Source organism: Etheostoma cragini, chromosome 12 (assembly GCF_013103735.1).
Source record: "Etheostoma cragini isolate CJK2018 chromosome 12, CSU_Ecrag_1.0, whole genome shotgun sequence".
Classification (NCBI taxonomy): Eukaryota; Metazoa; Chordata; class Actinopteri; order Perciformes; family Percidae; genus Etheostoma; species Etheostoma cragini.
Genome location: NC_048418.1, coordinates 11,121,318 through 11,137,057, shown reverse-complemented (window position 1 = coordinate 11,137,057; position 15,740 = coordinate 11,121,318). Strand labels below are relative to the sequence as shown.

At 40.2% G+C, this 15,740-nt stretch overlaps 2 protein-coding genes across 29 annotated transcripts in view; both read right to left on the bottom strand.

Moving 5' to 3' along the window:
• Positions 1–1,444: 1,444 nt before the first annotated feature.
• Positions 1,445–3,046, bottom strand: larp6b (La ribonucleoprotein 6, translational regulator b). Its single transcript, XM_034888889.1, has 3 exons — positions 2,869–3,046; positions 2,605–2,791; positions 1,445–2,487 (listed from the first exon to the last, which is right to left on the bottom strand). Exons 1-3 carry the CDS (start codon positions 2,883–2,885, stop codon positions 1,507–1,509), a joined length of 1,185 nt encoding a protein of 394 aa, XP_034744780.1. The 5' UTR covers positions 2,886–3,046; the 3' UTR covers positions 1,445–1,506.
• Positions 3,047–4,788: 1,742 nt separating this feature from the next.
• The window catches only part of LOC117954876 (receptor-type tyrosine-protein phosphatase F), a 170,369-nt gene continuing 159,417 nt past the window's right edge, over positions 4,789–15,740 (bottom strand). For all 28 annotated transcript variants that reach the window (XM_034888920.1, XM_034888930.1, XM_034888923.1 and 25 more), the window contains 6 exons: positions 14,457–14,635; positions 10,712–10,838; positions 9,244–9,369; positions 8,078–8,232; positions 7,593–7,728; positions 4,789–6,736 (listed from right to left, as the gene is read on the bottom strand). In XM_034888920.1, coding sequence (XP_034744811.1) covers positions 6,668–6,736; positions 7,593–7,728; positions 8,078–8,232; positions 9,244–9,369; positions 10,712–10,838; positions 14,457–14,635 — 792 coding nt within the window. In that variant the 3' untranslated portion in view covers positions 4,789–6,667. The remainder of the gene's footprint in view (positions 6,737–7,592; positions 7,729–8,077; positions 8,233–9,243; positions 9,370–10,711; positions 10,839–14,456; positions 14,636–15,740) is intronic.

Here is a 15,740-nt window from a genome sequence, read left to right as displayed (position 1 = left end):
TACACAAATCACGCTTTGCAGAGTTCCACTAGTCAGTAAGATGTGGCCAAGCGCTAACTTTCTAGGACTTAAAATTCCTTTAGTGTTGACTGAGAGAAAAACCAAAGGAATCTTTACCTAAGCTTCATCTCTGACAAAAACGTGTATTGCTCGATATTCTAAAGTTGTTATCTCAGTGACCCAAAATGTAGATTTTATTTAAAGCCAACATTAACTCTCTTTTTCAATGCTGACCTGAAGGTTAAACACAAGAAAACATTTGTGCTCTTCTTCACACTGAGAACCTTTTGCTCAGCAGGTGCAAAATCTTCTAGATCCCCTCCCTAAAAAACTAATAAAAAATGAGAATTTTTAATACTAAATTGTTTGACATACGCCTCAATTTTTGGCTCAAGGAGACTATGTAAATGCATAATGACTTCCAGTTAGCAGGAGATATCGTGCTTTTCTAGCCTTGAAAAGGCACAGCACAGAAACATTTCTACTCTATACATATTGTTCACAGATGTGTAATGTTTTCATAGACCAGCCTCCACTGCAATAAAAGTCAGATAGCTGTTAATTGCTAAACCAAGTCAGAGACAATTAAACACTTGATCTGCACACATTGCAAAGTCTCACTCAACAGCTAAGAGCACATTAGTCCTGAAGACAGTCTGACATTCAGCATATACAAGCGAAGAATGTTTCCAATTTGAATATGATAGTATCCCTTACACATTGGATTGAATCGTTTCCACTGGGCGTGGATGAGTGAAGAAACACATTTTGTTTTGGTTTGGGCAAGATTTTAAGGAAGCCCTCAATCAGTAACACTATAAACACACCATTCCAGCCGAGGTGTCATTAGAAAGGCTTGAAATAAGGCACAAATGTTGCTACTACACTCATCTTGCACAAGATGTGGTTTGATGATTGGACAAGTAGCCTTCAGCCAAATGTCATCTCAGAGAATGGAAAACTACTTTTTAAAGAACCAAAACCTAAACAGGCATTTGCAAAAAAGACGCAGTGAGACAATGAGGGCTTTTTCTGAGCATTTCATGTTGAAAGACAACACCTCCCACCCACCAGAAAGTGGTAACAAGGTAAATCCATCCTGCCCCAAGAACAAATATACATCGCAATTTGCAGTTGCGAGCAGATGAGCTGAGGCCCCAGGAGTGCAGAAGCCACTGGTGTAAAAAACTTTCTTACACTTAAACACCTCAATTTGTGTAACAATTTGTTCCTCCAGCTAATATGTGTTGTAGTCTATTTACATGCTTTGCTGTGCATTTACTTCCTACGCAACTACAGCTTGACATAGACACACTGAGTGTTTAAAATAACACAGATGTGAATACAGCTAAATGCCGCCCTCATCTGTCAGTGATGTATACCTACATGTAACAAGAGAATAGATAACAAAAACTAACTAGCTTTTTTGTTTGATGCAAACAATATTTTATTTCCTTCATCAGATTATAAAAATATTTTTGCTCCACAAATCTGTTATCTGCTATCTCAAAACTGAGCACTAGTGGTGTTACAACTTCCAAGTGAGAATTTGAGCTCTTCATGTTGCAGCAGCTTCCCTCTGCTCTGGAAGCCCTTGGTGCCATCAGGGCCGAAAGGCTGACGCAGCACTGAGCAGGACGCCTTCATGTGCCGAGCCATCTTGGGGTTTAATACACTGGCTGCAAATTTTCGCCTCAGCACCCAGGGGCTCTGAGAATTCTCTTTATCACAGTCTCCAGAGCACCAGCTGGTCTTACTGTACCTCTCAGTCAAACCGGAGAAGGACTGGCTGTTAAAGCTGGTGGAGATCTGCTCAAAGGTTTTTTGCATGGAGTTATCCAAGGACAATTGGGGCTGAGATGTGTCTGGAGTCTTGTCAGAAACTTTAACTGGCGCAGAAGGTTCCTCCTGGACTGAATCCCATGAGGTTTCAAGTGGATTTTCTTGGGAAGGTGTGTCCTCAGGTTGATCCTTTTTGTTTTCCTCTGATAGTTTGTCCTTGTCCACTTGGTGCATTGACTGGAATCCCAAAGGTACCACGCACATGCCCTGACCATTAGACTTCTCCTCTTCTGCTTTCAGGGCGTGGTAAGCCTTACGAATATCCTCCAAATGATCAAACTTCACCACTGCACACAAATGTTGGCCGAGCTCTTTGTGCCGCTTGGCGTAGCACTGTAGCTCTTTGGGAAGCTCTTTGCCGGGATGCAGGATCCAGAATGAAGTAATGTTGCCATAAGTACTAAACTTTTGGAGGATCCTCTCTGACGGTAAAGGGTGCTCCAGGCCTCGGGCCGCTCCATCTTCCCCAATTTTCTCCAGAGAAAGGTTCCAGGCGAGGAGGAGCTTGGTGGTGGGGGAACATAGTAGCCATTTAGGAAGTGGCTGTATTCGCCTCACTTTGGTGCATTCATCGTTCACCTCCAGAAGTTCTGAGTACTCTGCTCCGGCTAGAGTCATGTACCAGTTGGTGGTCAGGACCTTTATCTGTGACAAACAGTGGCAACCTCAGCTTTGTTTGCATTTGATTGTTTTTATTCAAACTGGTGGAATGTAAACCACAGAAAACCATGCTGTTGTTAGAACAAAAGTGAAATTTCTTACCTTTTTCAAACAAGTGAGGAGCTTGAGACTGACGTAGCCCTGCTTGTTCTTCTGCATATGTTTCAGCAGAAAGCCGTCCTCTGCCAGGTGGCTGTCGGAGAGCAAATCCTCCAACTGGGCTTTAATCTTCAAGCAGAGCAATTCACCTTCACGGTCTTTTTCATCTTGGACAGACTGTGCATCATCTCTACAAGAACACACAACTCAGCATCATGATATACTGCAATGTGGATTAGTCAACCATATGTTTTCTCATTTCCTTACCCAATCGGATTACTCATGGTATCTCCAAAGGGCACTGATAACAGGTCACAGAGCTGTGCTGTTTCTTAGTTAAGCAAAGACGGGTATTAAGGAAAGGCTGCAGGGAAGGAGTTAATACTACTGAATGAGGAAAAAATGCACCTGGACACAGTTCATACAACCACAATGATGTCAGTTGGTTCTGTTACAAATTTTGTAAAATGCTTCAAGCTAAATTCTACATTACACAATACCACCTCGATCACTAATCATAACTTTACTCAAAACAAATGTCAACAAACAAGCTATTGTTTGCCATAAACAAGAATATCATCACTGCTAAAATTAAGGCCCACTCTGTTGAAAGAGCAATGTATCGGTACTATTATAACACAAAAGAGCAACAGCATCAGTAAAATATTGAATTTCTGCAACGTGGATCAGAGCTGAATAAAGATAAAATCAGAGCACAATAAAATCAACAGAAAATTAAAACATTCCTAAATACAAACTATACAGCAGCACTGAAGTATAAACCAGCTACAGTAATTATCCTTTAAATCCAGCTTTACATCCTGTTTGTGTGATTTTCTCTTGAAATAATTCATCCTCTTCAGGATGGTTCAAAAACCCAACAAATCTGCTTAATCAGGACTGTGAGGTTTGATCTTATTTGATTGAAAGTAGCATCTCTTTTTGGCATCAGATTTAAGTTCAGTTGATATAGAATTTCTATTTAAATAAACCGGGAAAAACACAATTTTTGTGTATGAGTACAATGGATAACTGTAATACAAGATTTCTTCCAAGAGACGTCACACCAGACACCCAGTTGGTAATACCGCAAACATGTTACTAATGCAATACTTTCATCAGTAGGCGATAGGCCACCATTGTGTTACCTTATCCAAGGATAGATATTGATTAAAAGACATTAATTCAAATGAAAATGTTCCAGATTACAGCTTTAGTCACTGGATAATAAACACTATTAGAGTATAGAACGTCATAGTAAGTAATAAATTGATTAAAGGCCCTTCAACATCATTTTGCTTCATCCCTCAAATTTGTCGTGTTGCATGACTGTCATTATTGCATCCACTATTATGGAATTTGTATCTGTTGATATCTTTTCTCTACTTACTTTTGTAGGAAAAGTTGAGGGCACTATATATATATATATATATATATATATATATATATATATATATATATATATATATATATATATATATATATATATATACACACACATATATATATGTATAGTGGATGCATTTGACAGTTAAAATTCGGACATTAATTATAGTGCACTATTTAGTAAATAAGGGTTAATTGTGGACACAGCCTTAGCTAGTATATCAGGAATGTTTGGGTGTCTCCATGGAAACATAAGCAAACAATGTGACATCATCTTTCACCAACAGAGCTGGCCCACTTCCAACCAGTCAGAAAAGCACAAATACAAAACATCTTAGCTGAATTAATCTTAATAATTACTGACAACAACAAAGCTATCTCCATGAAAACTGAGCAAACTCCATCTGTTGTGGTAAATTGTGAAAAGTGGTGGAAAGCCAGGGAAAAATTAAGTTTTAGGGAGCGCAATAGGAGAGGGTTACCTTGTACAGCAGCTAGATTCTCAGGATTTACCCCTGCAAACTCACACAGACATACACATGCACACTTTTAAGTATCTGACCATTATGTTACATAGTTGGAACAAGAAGTTGTTAGAAATGCATAAGTCATACACCAGGAAAAATAATTGGGCAAATTAACGGGCAACATTCCTGGAAACGGGTAATAAAGCACACAGTTTACTGATGTCGCAAAGGGCAAAAGAGCAAACTTGTACTATGAAGGACTTATTGGTTAAGAATTTAACTGTCCACATTTTGTAAACAACAGCATCAATAAACAAAGCATCACAAGCCAAGATTTGTACAAAAACCCAATTATTGAACTTTATTAACATCAATGTTTTTTCTTTTTCATCAACAGTTTCTTTTTAAATTCCAGTTCTTTATCAACAAATAGAAAACAGACTGTGTGTACAACAGATCGAACCCCTACAGCATTAAGCATTCACAAGGTAAAAATGAACATTTTAGTTTTTCGCAATCGTTTTCAAGTCCCCCTCCCTCCCACCACCGCTTCCACCACCGCCACCACCACAACGTTAGGCCTCTCACGATCAGACACTTCCCTCCTGCGGCTCGTGTGGGAGAAGATGTGTGCTTGAGTGGTGCGATTGGGTGAGGAGTTGTCCATTTTGACGGGTGGTGTGGGGAGTTGTGCTGTTTTTCCTCATTCAGACGGACAACCAGCTGTCAAAGTTACTATGGTAGTACAGTAGATACAACGGTGTTTCCATTAATACACACTCTAGGACAGCAGGCTCTCTGCAGTGTCTCTAGGGTTGGTAGATCAGCAGTATTAATCCTTTTTAACAATATACCTTTGAAGCTGTGTATATATATCTATATATCTATGTGTAATTGTACATATATATATAATCAATCATAATTATATATATACTGTATATATATTTATAGTTCTATTTCTGTATAAAATAATATCAGGTTTCAGTCCAACGGGCCGGGTGTCTTTCCCACTGGTAGGAATGGTTGATTCTGTACAGGTGCCAGCTTTGATGGCTCTACTCCACAGTCCATATGAACCACTTCTGCTCCTTTTGGTGGGTGTGGCTCAACTCCAGCAAACTGACCAGAATAATGGGCAGTGAGGAGATGAGAGGGACTTGAAGAGCAACTTTATTTAGAGATCAGGAAGGTTTTTTTGTCAACTACCCTTTGGGTACAAAAGTCTGTTTTCCTCAGGTAAGTTCTCCGCTGTAGAGTATGAAGGCCTCAATGCCATAGGCTTCTGATGAAAAACAAAACAGACAAAAAAGACGTAGAAATCATGTGCTTTCCATTTCTGTACATCTCTGATTTAGTCGTTTGTTAGCTAATTTACCTCTTGTTTTATAAGTAGCTACCACGTTTACAGGCCAAACTTTAGTTTAAATGTGTGCTCTGAAATCACTCTTGTCAAAGTTGACTTTTTTTAATCCAAAACGGCAAGTGAAAAGGCAATTTTTGGAGTTATTTAACTGAGTAAGACCAATGTTTATGACACATATATTGAATAAAATAAAATGTCATGTGACAAAATAAATGTGACAGCAGCTCAGAGAACAGTGGTCCTCCTGTATTAGTATCTAGGAACGTGTTAAAAATACATGTCCCTTGTGCTAAAGTACCCTAAAATAAAAAAAAACAAACAAAAAAAGTACCGATTATATAATGCAAGCCCCAGGCTGGGCAGTTTAAGACAAAATAAATGTCTGATGTTAAAATGATAATTCAAAACAACAAATATACTAAACAATAACATTTGACACAATAAATCAAAATAGTGACAATAAAATTAACAGGAAAACAGAGAGAGGGCTCTCTTAGTGCTACCAGTGGCCTTTGACAATCAGGGAGGTTTGGCTTCGACAGAGCAGAGAGGCGAGCTGCCGGTCTGCGCTGACGCATCTGTACAAGAGTTGTCATATCTGTCATAGTCATTGTAATGTTTTTGTTGTTGTTATTTTTAAAGCAAAATCTTATGTGGTTGGTTTAGTCAGCGTGGATCTCTGTGATTGGTTAAACCCGTCACCGGGTCTGCAAGCGCATCCCTTTCTCCTCCCCTCTGGTAGCTGCAAGGGTACAGGTTTTAGGGGGTCAAGTGAGTGGATGGTGGCTGAGATGGGACACTTGGCACACTCCTTAGCGGTTTGACCAGGGCGTCTGCTTGATGGGAGTGGTTATGTTGCATAGTGGTCAAAGCTTCCCAGGTACTCCAATGCTGCCCTGTAGCACAACTGGTACTGGTCCTGGAGAGAAGAAGAAGAAGAAGCCTCAGTAAGAACGTCAGCATGCATGGCTGGAACATCACATTTAACACATGTTAATTTAATATTCTGGTCCCCTCTTTAAACACGCCATCTACTGCATTTCTGTCTTTACTAGGAGAGGGATCCCTCCTCTGTTGCTTTGGCTGAGGTTTCTTCCATTTTTCCCCCTGTAGAAGTTTTTTTTGGAGGAGTTTTTCCTCATCTGTTGAAGAAAAGAGGGAACCCTCTGCTGTACAGATTGTAAAGCCCCTTGACGCAAATTTGTGATATTTGGCTACATAAATAAAATCAACTTGACTTCTAGTGAGTATGGCTAAATTTTGGGCAGCTAGCTAGTGCATGCTGGTCATGTTCTTTTGTAACTGCAATCTCAGCAGTAAATAGATGTGTTGAATCTCACTGCTACTCATAGGAATTGATCATTTTGCAAATACAATTTTGTTCTGTAAAATAAAATTATTATAATGTGTGGTGAGGTTAACCCCCATTACGTTATAATAATTATTATATTGGTATATATCCAAACATGATTTTGAACTCATTAAAAGTCCCACCATGGGTGTGTTCTTTTATATGTTTTTAAAATGCCTGTTTGTTAGAATGCAGTCATCCATTCTTAATTTGAGAAAAATGGGACACTCTGTGATAGCACCAGATGGGTTTGCTACAGGATTTCTGAAGCACCTCTAAAACCTCTATTAAAGTAAAAATGTCAGTAAGTCAAAAAAGGACACTTACTAGAAAACAATGTGCACACCATAAAATATTCAATATTGACTTTAGAATACTATTCTGTCACTGTGGGATACTGAGTATGAACAATCTGTGTTCTTACCTCGGTCTGCACCATGGCAGGTCGCTGGGTGCGAAGTGTCTTCACTGTCTGGAAGAGGTCGACTACTCCTTCGTACCTCATCCTCTCCAGCACGATGCTGAGAGTGATGAAGACTCCGGTCCTGCCCACCCCGGCACTAAGGAGCACACCCAATACAAGATGAATAAACGCCTCTTTAAACGATTTTCAAAACGGCATTACCTTTAGCCGGGTCTACTTAATAAACTGGCAACTGAGAGAACTTCTAAGCACAAACCTAAGCACAGGATGATCTGATATTTGGTATAAATCTCTGTCATTATGTTGAACGCAGTTAATATGCCATTTGAAACTGCAGAAAGGATTGTGGGAACTCTGCTACTACACATTCAAAATTCAAACAGTAAATGTTGCAAGCATGTTTGTAGCTCTAAAGTAGAAGCCATCCTTTATGCCTACAGATTTATCCAATTGTACTATTAATTTGTGCTACCTTTCCTCATTACCTGCAGTGTATAGTGATTGGTCCATCCTGTCCAAACTGTTCCTTGGTTTTGTGCACTTGTCCAATGAAATCAATGAAGCCTTCTCCAGTTTTTGGCACTCCTTGCTCGGGCCAGTCAGTGAACTGGAATTGGCGGATTGTTCTCGACTGCCCGTCCTGAGGGACAGCAAATAGAGGTACATGGTACATTTAAGAGGCATAGAAAAAACTGACATGTATGAGATGTATATTGTGTGCATAATCCAGCTGGGCTTTCTTCAATGCTTTTATTCATCTGTATGAGCAAATAACACTCCACTGCACAGATTGTGTTTTATACACCTCTCTTTGCAGCCTCTCAATTAATGTCTACGACTACCATAACCCTGCAGGTTTTTGCTGCAACCATCTAATCATCTAACTTACACTTGGGATGCAGTTTGACTAAAGCTGACAACCTGGCAGGACAGAAAACTAGCAGGGTTGTTGCCCTCAAGGACCAGTCCTTACAGACACTTAACATGTAGTCCCACAATGGACAGCACCATGATGTCAGCATGTTTGAATTAAATATTTGCCGTACATATTACCATATTATGTTTCATACATATAATATCTCTTTCAAGGCACATACTGTATTTATATACATATATATGGCTGTGTGTGGAAGAAGGAGTGTATGTGGGATTAGAGTGCTGTGGGCCTTCTGATGACAGTAAAGTATATTTATAGCCCATTGAAACTACTGCATCACAGGGAGCTGCAGTACTGGCCCTCGGGGATTGAAGGCTATGCTTTTCATGTATTTTCACAGTGATCTCAACACACACACACACACACACACACACACACACACACACACACACTCACTATCCATAGATCAAGCATACTAGATCCGGATAAACATGTTAGATGGTGCATTCACTTGATGTCAGCCTGTCAGGAGAAATAACACGGGATGCATTCTGAACAACTCTACCTTGAAATCACAGCTGGTATAATACTTAACACTTAGCATGACTGTCTTTATTTGTAAGAAAACCTCAAATTAAAACGGATTTGGGTGGTTATATTTTTGTAAAATGTCAATCAATCTTCACCTCCCTTCCCCACCACCTGGCCCCACGCACACACACACACACACACACACACACACACACACACACACACAGAGTGAATCTAACATACCCTGGCATCTGTGACTTTGAACTCTCTGAGGATGTACTGGGGCATGTTGTACTCAGCCATTGGATCCACCACAAAGTATTGGTACCTGGCTGAACGCTCTGCTGGCCAGTACTGATGACACTTCTCCTACAAAAGAAAAGGGAGGAACAATTTTAAGTACATTTGAAGAATCTTTTTCCAAACGCACTCAGGGAAAAACAAATGGACTTTTACATAATGATTGCAGGATATGATTAGTACGGTTTTATGTATGTTATTAGTCATTTTGAGTCATGAGAAGGTCTGCTTACAAAGAGAATTGGGAAGAGACTTGTCTGTGGTTTTGAAAAAACTGTCTGATCTATCTTAGGTCGCAAATATTTATATACTTTGTTTGTGTTGTTAACTACAGCAATGGTGTGCATCAGGGCTTTTGTTCATAAAATGTGAATATGTATGAGAGGGTGATAAAAGCTATGAAATGCAGTTGATTGCTGTCGAATCACTTGCTTAATCACAAAGAACAACTCAGTCAAAGATTTTATGAATTTAATCAAACTGGTACCAAGACGACAGTATGAATTTTTTTCGTTAAAGGATTAGTTTGAAGTTAGATACGCTTACTCATGTTTTGCTGAGAGTTAGATGAGACAATCAAGACCACTCTCCTATCTGTCCATTTAATATGAAGCTTGTGCCAGCAGCTTGTTAGCATGGCTTGCCATAAAGACTGGAAGTGTGGGAAATAGCTACCCTTTCTCCATCAACAAAGGTTAAAAAAATCTGCCAGCCCCTCTTTTGTTTGCATTTTTGCCTTAATTAGATGACATGATACAAAGGTCCTTGGCTGGAATCAAAGGCAAACCAGAAGAGAATCTAAGAAGTTACTTTTGACAGAGCCATGCTGTCTGTTCCCCCCTTTTCCAGTCTTTATGCTAAGCTAAGCTAACCCTCTCTTGCTGTAACTTTGTATTTAACGGACAAATGGGAGAGTGGTATTGATTTGCTCATCCAACTCTTGGCAAGAAAGTAGATTATTTTTTCCTGAAATGTTGAACTACTGAATGTAGCTTACAAACCAGCTTAAGAAGTCGTGGTGCCTTTTCAAAATTATGAGTGTATTTCTATGAAGGGTCTTCCTTAGAAAAGCACTTTTAAAAAGGCACTATTTAGCTTACCAAAACACATCCTGTTTTTTGTTTTTTTACAAAGTTTGATGCAGTCATGCAGTTCGGGAATCATCAGTATGTTTGATATACAACCAATTATTGACAAGCATGCTAGTTTCAACCCAGATGTATTCCAGTCGTGGGGATAAGAAAGTTAACTTTCAACCAAAGTTACTGTTCAGGGTTGGAATTAATTAATATTTGAGCAAAGTGATGCACTAGCATAGCTGAACCGACATATAAACATATAATAATTCCCTGAAATGGTCCTAGGGCATTACAGGTGCATGCGTTTAATACAATATGTGTTTATGTATTACCCGTCCCATCTCTCGTAGCTTAGTAAGCATGACGACGATGGTGGAGTTGTGCTCCCACAGCATCCTCCAGAAGTCCTCGGTGGTCTCTGCCAGGGGGCCCTGTGTGGCCAGGTAGGCCTTCTGCTGTCTAAAGACACAACACCACACCACATAGAAGAAGCAGGAATTAATCATAACATCATGAATTTTATGGGGATCTTACAACTGGTATTATAAAGCACATCACAAAGCAATAACCAGAAATGGATTTAATGATAAAAGAGTGCTGCTGTTGTAGAGGCTGTTAAACCATCTCTCACCCCATCATCTAATAACAAGATATAAGTCATGCAACAAACTGGTGTCTTATAAGTGCTCAAATACATTCAAACACAAATATATTCAAATAAAATTCAATTTCTAGGGAAGAACTTTCTCTGTTACTCCCCTTTTGTTCTATCTTGTAGGAAAGGCATTAAATTCAGAAAGCATCCAGCTGCAAATTGTGGTCCTGTACAGTCCTGGTGTCCTTTTACTGTTTGTCCCCCAAAATCAACTGGGCTAGAGTTCTGTCAATCTGACAATTGTGATTTCCATTGGTTAAAAGTAGTGTCACTTGTCCACCTGTTCTGCCAATCTTCCCTGCCCTTGTCACATGACCAATTGATGTTACTATCCAAAATTCTGATACCGTGGAACCAGCAATCAAATTGTTTAAAAAAAAAAAAGTGGCAGACTGAGCTTATAGAAAATGTTTTTTTATTTGGATATACAATTTGTTTAAAATTAAGACAATTAATAATGAATGTGCTGTTTTATTTAGCAGAATTACATTGTATTGTTCTATCCTATCCAATATTTCTATATTCCTAAGCAGATTTTCTATGCAGTATTCTGATAAAATGCCCCCCCCCCCACACTTTTGATTCATATTTTTCCCCAAATTGTGCAGGCCTAGCACTTATCAACATCATTAACCTATTTAAGTGTTTATATATCCTCTACATTGTCCTCCTTCCTCTCTGTATGGAATCACAGAATGAGAGCAAGAGAGAGAGCACTTGATATGCTCACACAACTAAAGATGAGATCATCGACCGAGCCAGAGCTGTGCTGGTGTCCTACGTGACTTCAGCTGAGCAGCAGTCTTTCTGTCAAACAGCAGGTGGCAGCAGCACACTGATTACAAGAGTGAGAAGGAGCTAAGTAACCCAACACAGAACACCCACATGATTGTGAACGGAGACTCACATGTTTGCGGCACATGCATGTTTGCATTCTGGTGTACGCATTTACGTGTGCAGTAGTTTTACATGTGTATTCAGACATGCAACCACACACGCACACACTCAGTCACACACTGAGCCATGGCTGAACAACTAATGAAAGTGCTGCAGGCAAGTCATTAATGTGGAACCAGGAACATAGAATATGCTCAGAGCCTCGCTCGCACAAATAAAGAAACAACAGATTGGTTGAGAGAAGGGAAGACAACATACAAGGAGTGGAAGGCAGAGAGTGAGAAATCAAATTAAAAAGATGAAAACATGGAAAAGAGAAATGTGAAGTAAAGATAGGCAATGTACAAAGTAAAGGGAGAAGATGTAAGGAGGAAAATGTAAGGAGATGAAAAGAGTGAGTACTACTCTCTCCAGTTGGTAATCAGAGCGCAAAGTAAAACTGACTGCTGAGGAGAGGAGAGGAGAGAAGAGGGTAGAAAATGAGAATATAGGAAAAGGGATTGCTAAAGCAGAAGAGGAAGAAAGAGAAGAAAAGAAAAGGGAAGCAAACCTAAGCACAGGGATGAATGCTAAATTTCAAATTGATAGGGTGGACCCCTCTAACCTCCCCATAATACAGCCCCTAGCCAAAACAAAAATAATTCTAACCGTATCACACAATGCTGACTTCTCTGCACACAGTGCCCTGATGAGCGCTCTGCCAAACAGCACAAAGCACTCTGTGCATCATCCCCCATGACTGCAGTGCTTGAGGACATAGCGTTTCATTTCAACCTCATTACAATGCTAAAACTCCAGCCTGCATCGGAGCATATCCAGGGCTCCCACCCCTAATAGCATAGCTGGAATCAATGGTTTGCCTCTCATTAGCTTAGCATATTATTGGCTTTTCTTGAAGACACTGGGGTGAAGGGCACTGGAGGCCTCTGTTAGATTTTTATTTATGCCCAGCCTTTAAAAGTGGCTTAATCACACAGTGCCGCCAGTGCACACAACAGGTCCCCACCCGGATATGTCTGTCTGCCATGATGTTTGGATGGAAAATTAAGATGGTGAGTGAGAGAAGAGGGTGGGAGGAAAGATAGTGAAGAAAGAGTCTGCAAAGAAGTCAGATTACGGAGGAGAATAGAAAAGGAAAGGAGAGAAAAGCTGAGAACATGGGGGAGAAAAAAAGGGAGGGAGGGGTTTGGAGAACACACTTCATTATACTACTCTCTTGCTGCATTTATGCTATTTACACAGCAACAATAAAGGTTCTGCCTCTGCGGAGCACTGTCTCATTAACAACAGGACCGGAAATAGAGGAGGGAGTTAGGGGGTGGGAGTGGGGAGGTGTTGCCCCATATGAAGCAAAACCCCATTTGGACTCAATGGCATTTAAGGTTTGCTAAATCCATCCCCTCCCAGAGCATTTCAACCACGGAATCAGCTCTGTCTGTCTCTTCCTTGGTACTTATACAGGTTTAAAACAGAGAGTTGCCTTTTCATCTTCCTACCTCTAGGAAGCAATTTGGACTCACAGAGCACACAATGACATGCGGTAGCTTCAATATGAAATTGGTAGTGGCTCAGCGCACAGGAGCCACACTGACAGAGCCAGGAGGAATTCTTGCATCTGAATACTGCCCAGTGGGAACTCATCTTCAGTCCCCTCCCACACATTTTCATCTAAACCACTGTGATTACCCACTGAGTTTTTCACACCTATAACAATCTCTGACACCAGAATACAACTGCTGTCCAAAAGGTATTAGGACAGTGGTGTACTTTTTGTTGTTGTGCTGGCTTTGTTCTCTAGTACAGTGGATTGGACTGTCAGGTCAAAGTGCAGACTCTCAGATTTTATTCAAGGATATTCATCCACATCAAAGGAACCATGTGTGATCATAGGAGACAATTATTAACAAGGACCTTCTTGATCTTGGGGTCAAGCAGAATTCACAGCAGAGTTCACAGACAAGATGAACATGGTTTTATTGATCACCTCCCTCCAGAATGTTTTAATTTTGTCACACTCCCAGACACAGGGCATAGATGCTCCTTTAGCCTCACTGCATTTAAAAATCTTCATTTTTTACCAAAAAATGTATGTGAACAATCCACATGCATAAAAACCTGACTAGATTACCAAATTTCTATTAATTTGTCACTGAAACAGTGACAAACAAATGCTCCCATTTGAGTAATGTTTACTTAAAACTTAAGCTGTTTTGGGAAATTACTGAGCCTTGGGTACTATACATTTGTGAACCAGCTTTTAAGAATACCTCCTCAGTAAGAACAAATGGGCTTTGGGATGAGAGCCAAAGGTAGGTGTGGCAATTGGGTAGCGTAGTTGGAAAGTATTGAGAGATGAACGATTTTGTCTTTTTAATAGGATTTGTTAATATATAAATATGTATATCTCTATATTCTATGTAAATATAGAACAATGCAGCCTTCTCCTTTAAAGCTCAAATTCAGCACTTTAACCTTACTCGTTGTTGTAAGCAGCTTAAATCTTACAGTTGAAGTCTTTTGCTTACCTGTAGCCGTCAATGCAGCTGGCATTGATGTAGTCAGAGCCCTCAACACCACGGATGGGCTGCAAGCAGACACGGGTGGACTCAAAAGGCATGATGTTGACCAGACGGTTCTTGAACTTGTTGCAGGGCAAGTTGGCGCTTATGAAGCGTGACGTGTGGGCTTTGGAGTTGGCCAGTCTCTGTTTAAACAAAAGGTTGTAAGAAATAAGACAGGGAGAAGGGTGGAGAGAAAAAAATGAGTGACCTGTGACCCGCAGTAAACAAACAAGGAAGGTTAAAACGCTTCCCTGTCAAGTCTCTATTTAGATGTAGACTTAAAAGTTTCCTCTCAAGATAAATAAGAAATGCTGCAGGTCGGTATAAGTAAGTGCAGTGGACTTGTCTCCCATAGAGTCCCAGAACTCGGAGGACTATGGGCATGACAAGCTCAGTGCTGGCAGCGGACAGAGCACAGATGGACAGCACAGGAGTGTGTGTGGACAGTCATGATACTCTGGGAAAAATCGGTGTGTGTTGTGACCAGACTGTGTGGACATGGAGGCTGTGGCCCCCACATACGCCGCAATCATTCTCTCTCTTTAATTCTCCGTTGTTGGCAGAAGTGTAGATGCTATTATCACTTCAAACAGAATGGATCATGGTCATAAGAGGGCTAATGGCAGAGTCGCACTGGGAGGAAAGTGTGTAATAACATCACAGTCGATGGCTATTGACAGAAGGTGTGCGTGTGCATGTGATTGCAAGTCACCTTGAACACCAGCTGTGTGTATGTGCGCGTGTCAGTCATTTTGTAATTTTCCATGTGTAGCTGTCATTGTGTGTGTTTGTTCTGGCCCACTGTCCTTGAAAGATGTGTGTTAATATGAACTGATGCAGTGCTACTGTAGCTGCTGAGATGTCTCAGCACCAATGTCACAGAGATGCATCCCTGTGCATTGGCTTATTTGGCAGATTAATCATTTCAAACATGTATAACTATGTGATCACACCGGCACAATAGCGACACCCCGGACATGAGGTCAGAATTTACAACTGCAGAATGATGCTTTGCTTCATGACATTATATAAAAAGTATAAAAATTGCGAACACAGCTTGGTGCCTCCAGATCAGAGTGGATTGAGCCTTTTTCTAATTTCTGTTATTTATTAAAAAAAACTCACTTGATGTACACTGTAACAATGTCACCCCTGCAAACTATCTTATGCACTATAAATCAGAAAAAGCTATTCTGAAACATCTTTGTTTTAAATGCTTAAAAAGTTAAATGCTTCATTACATCCTAC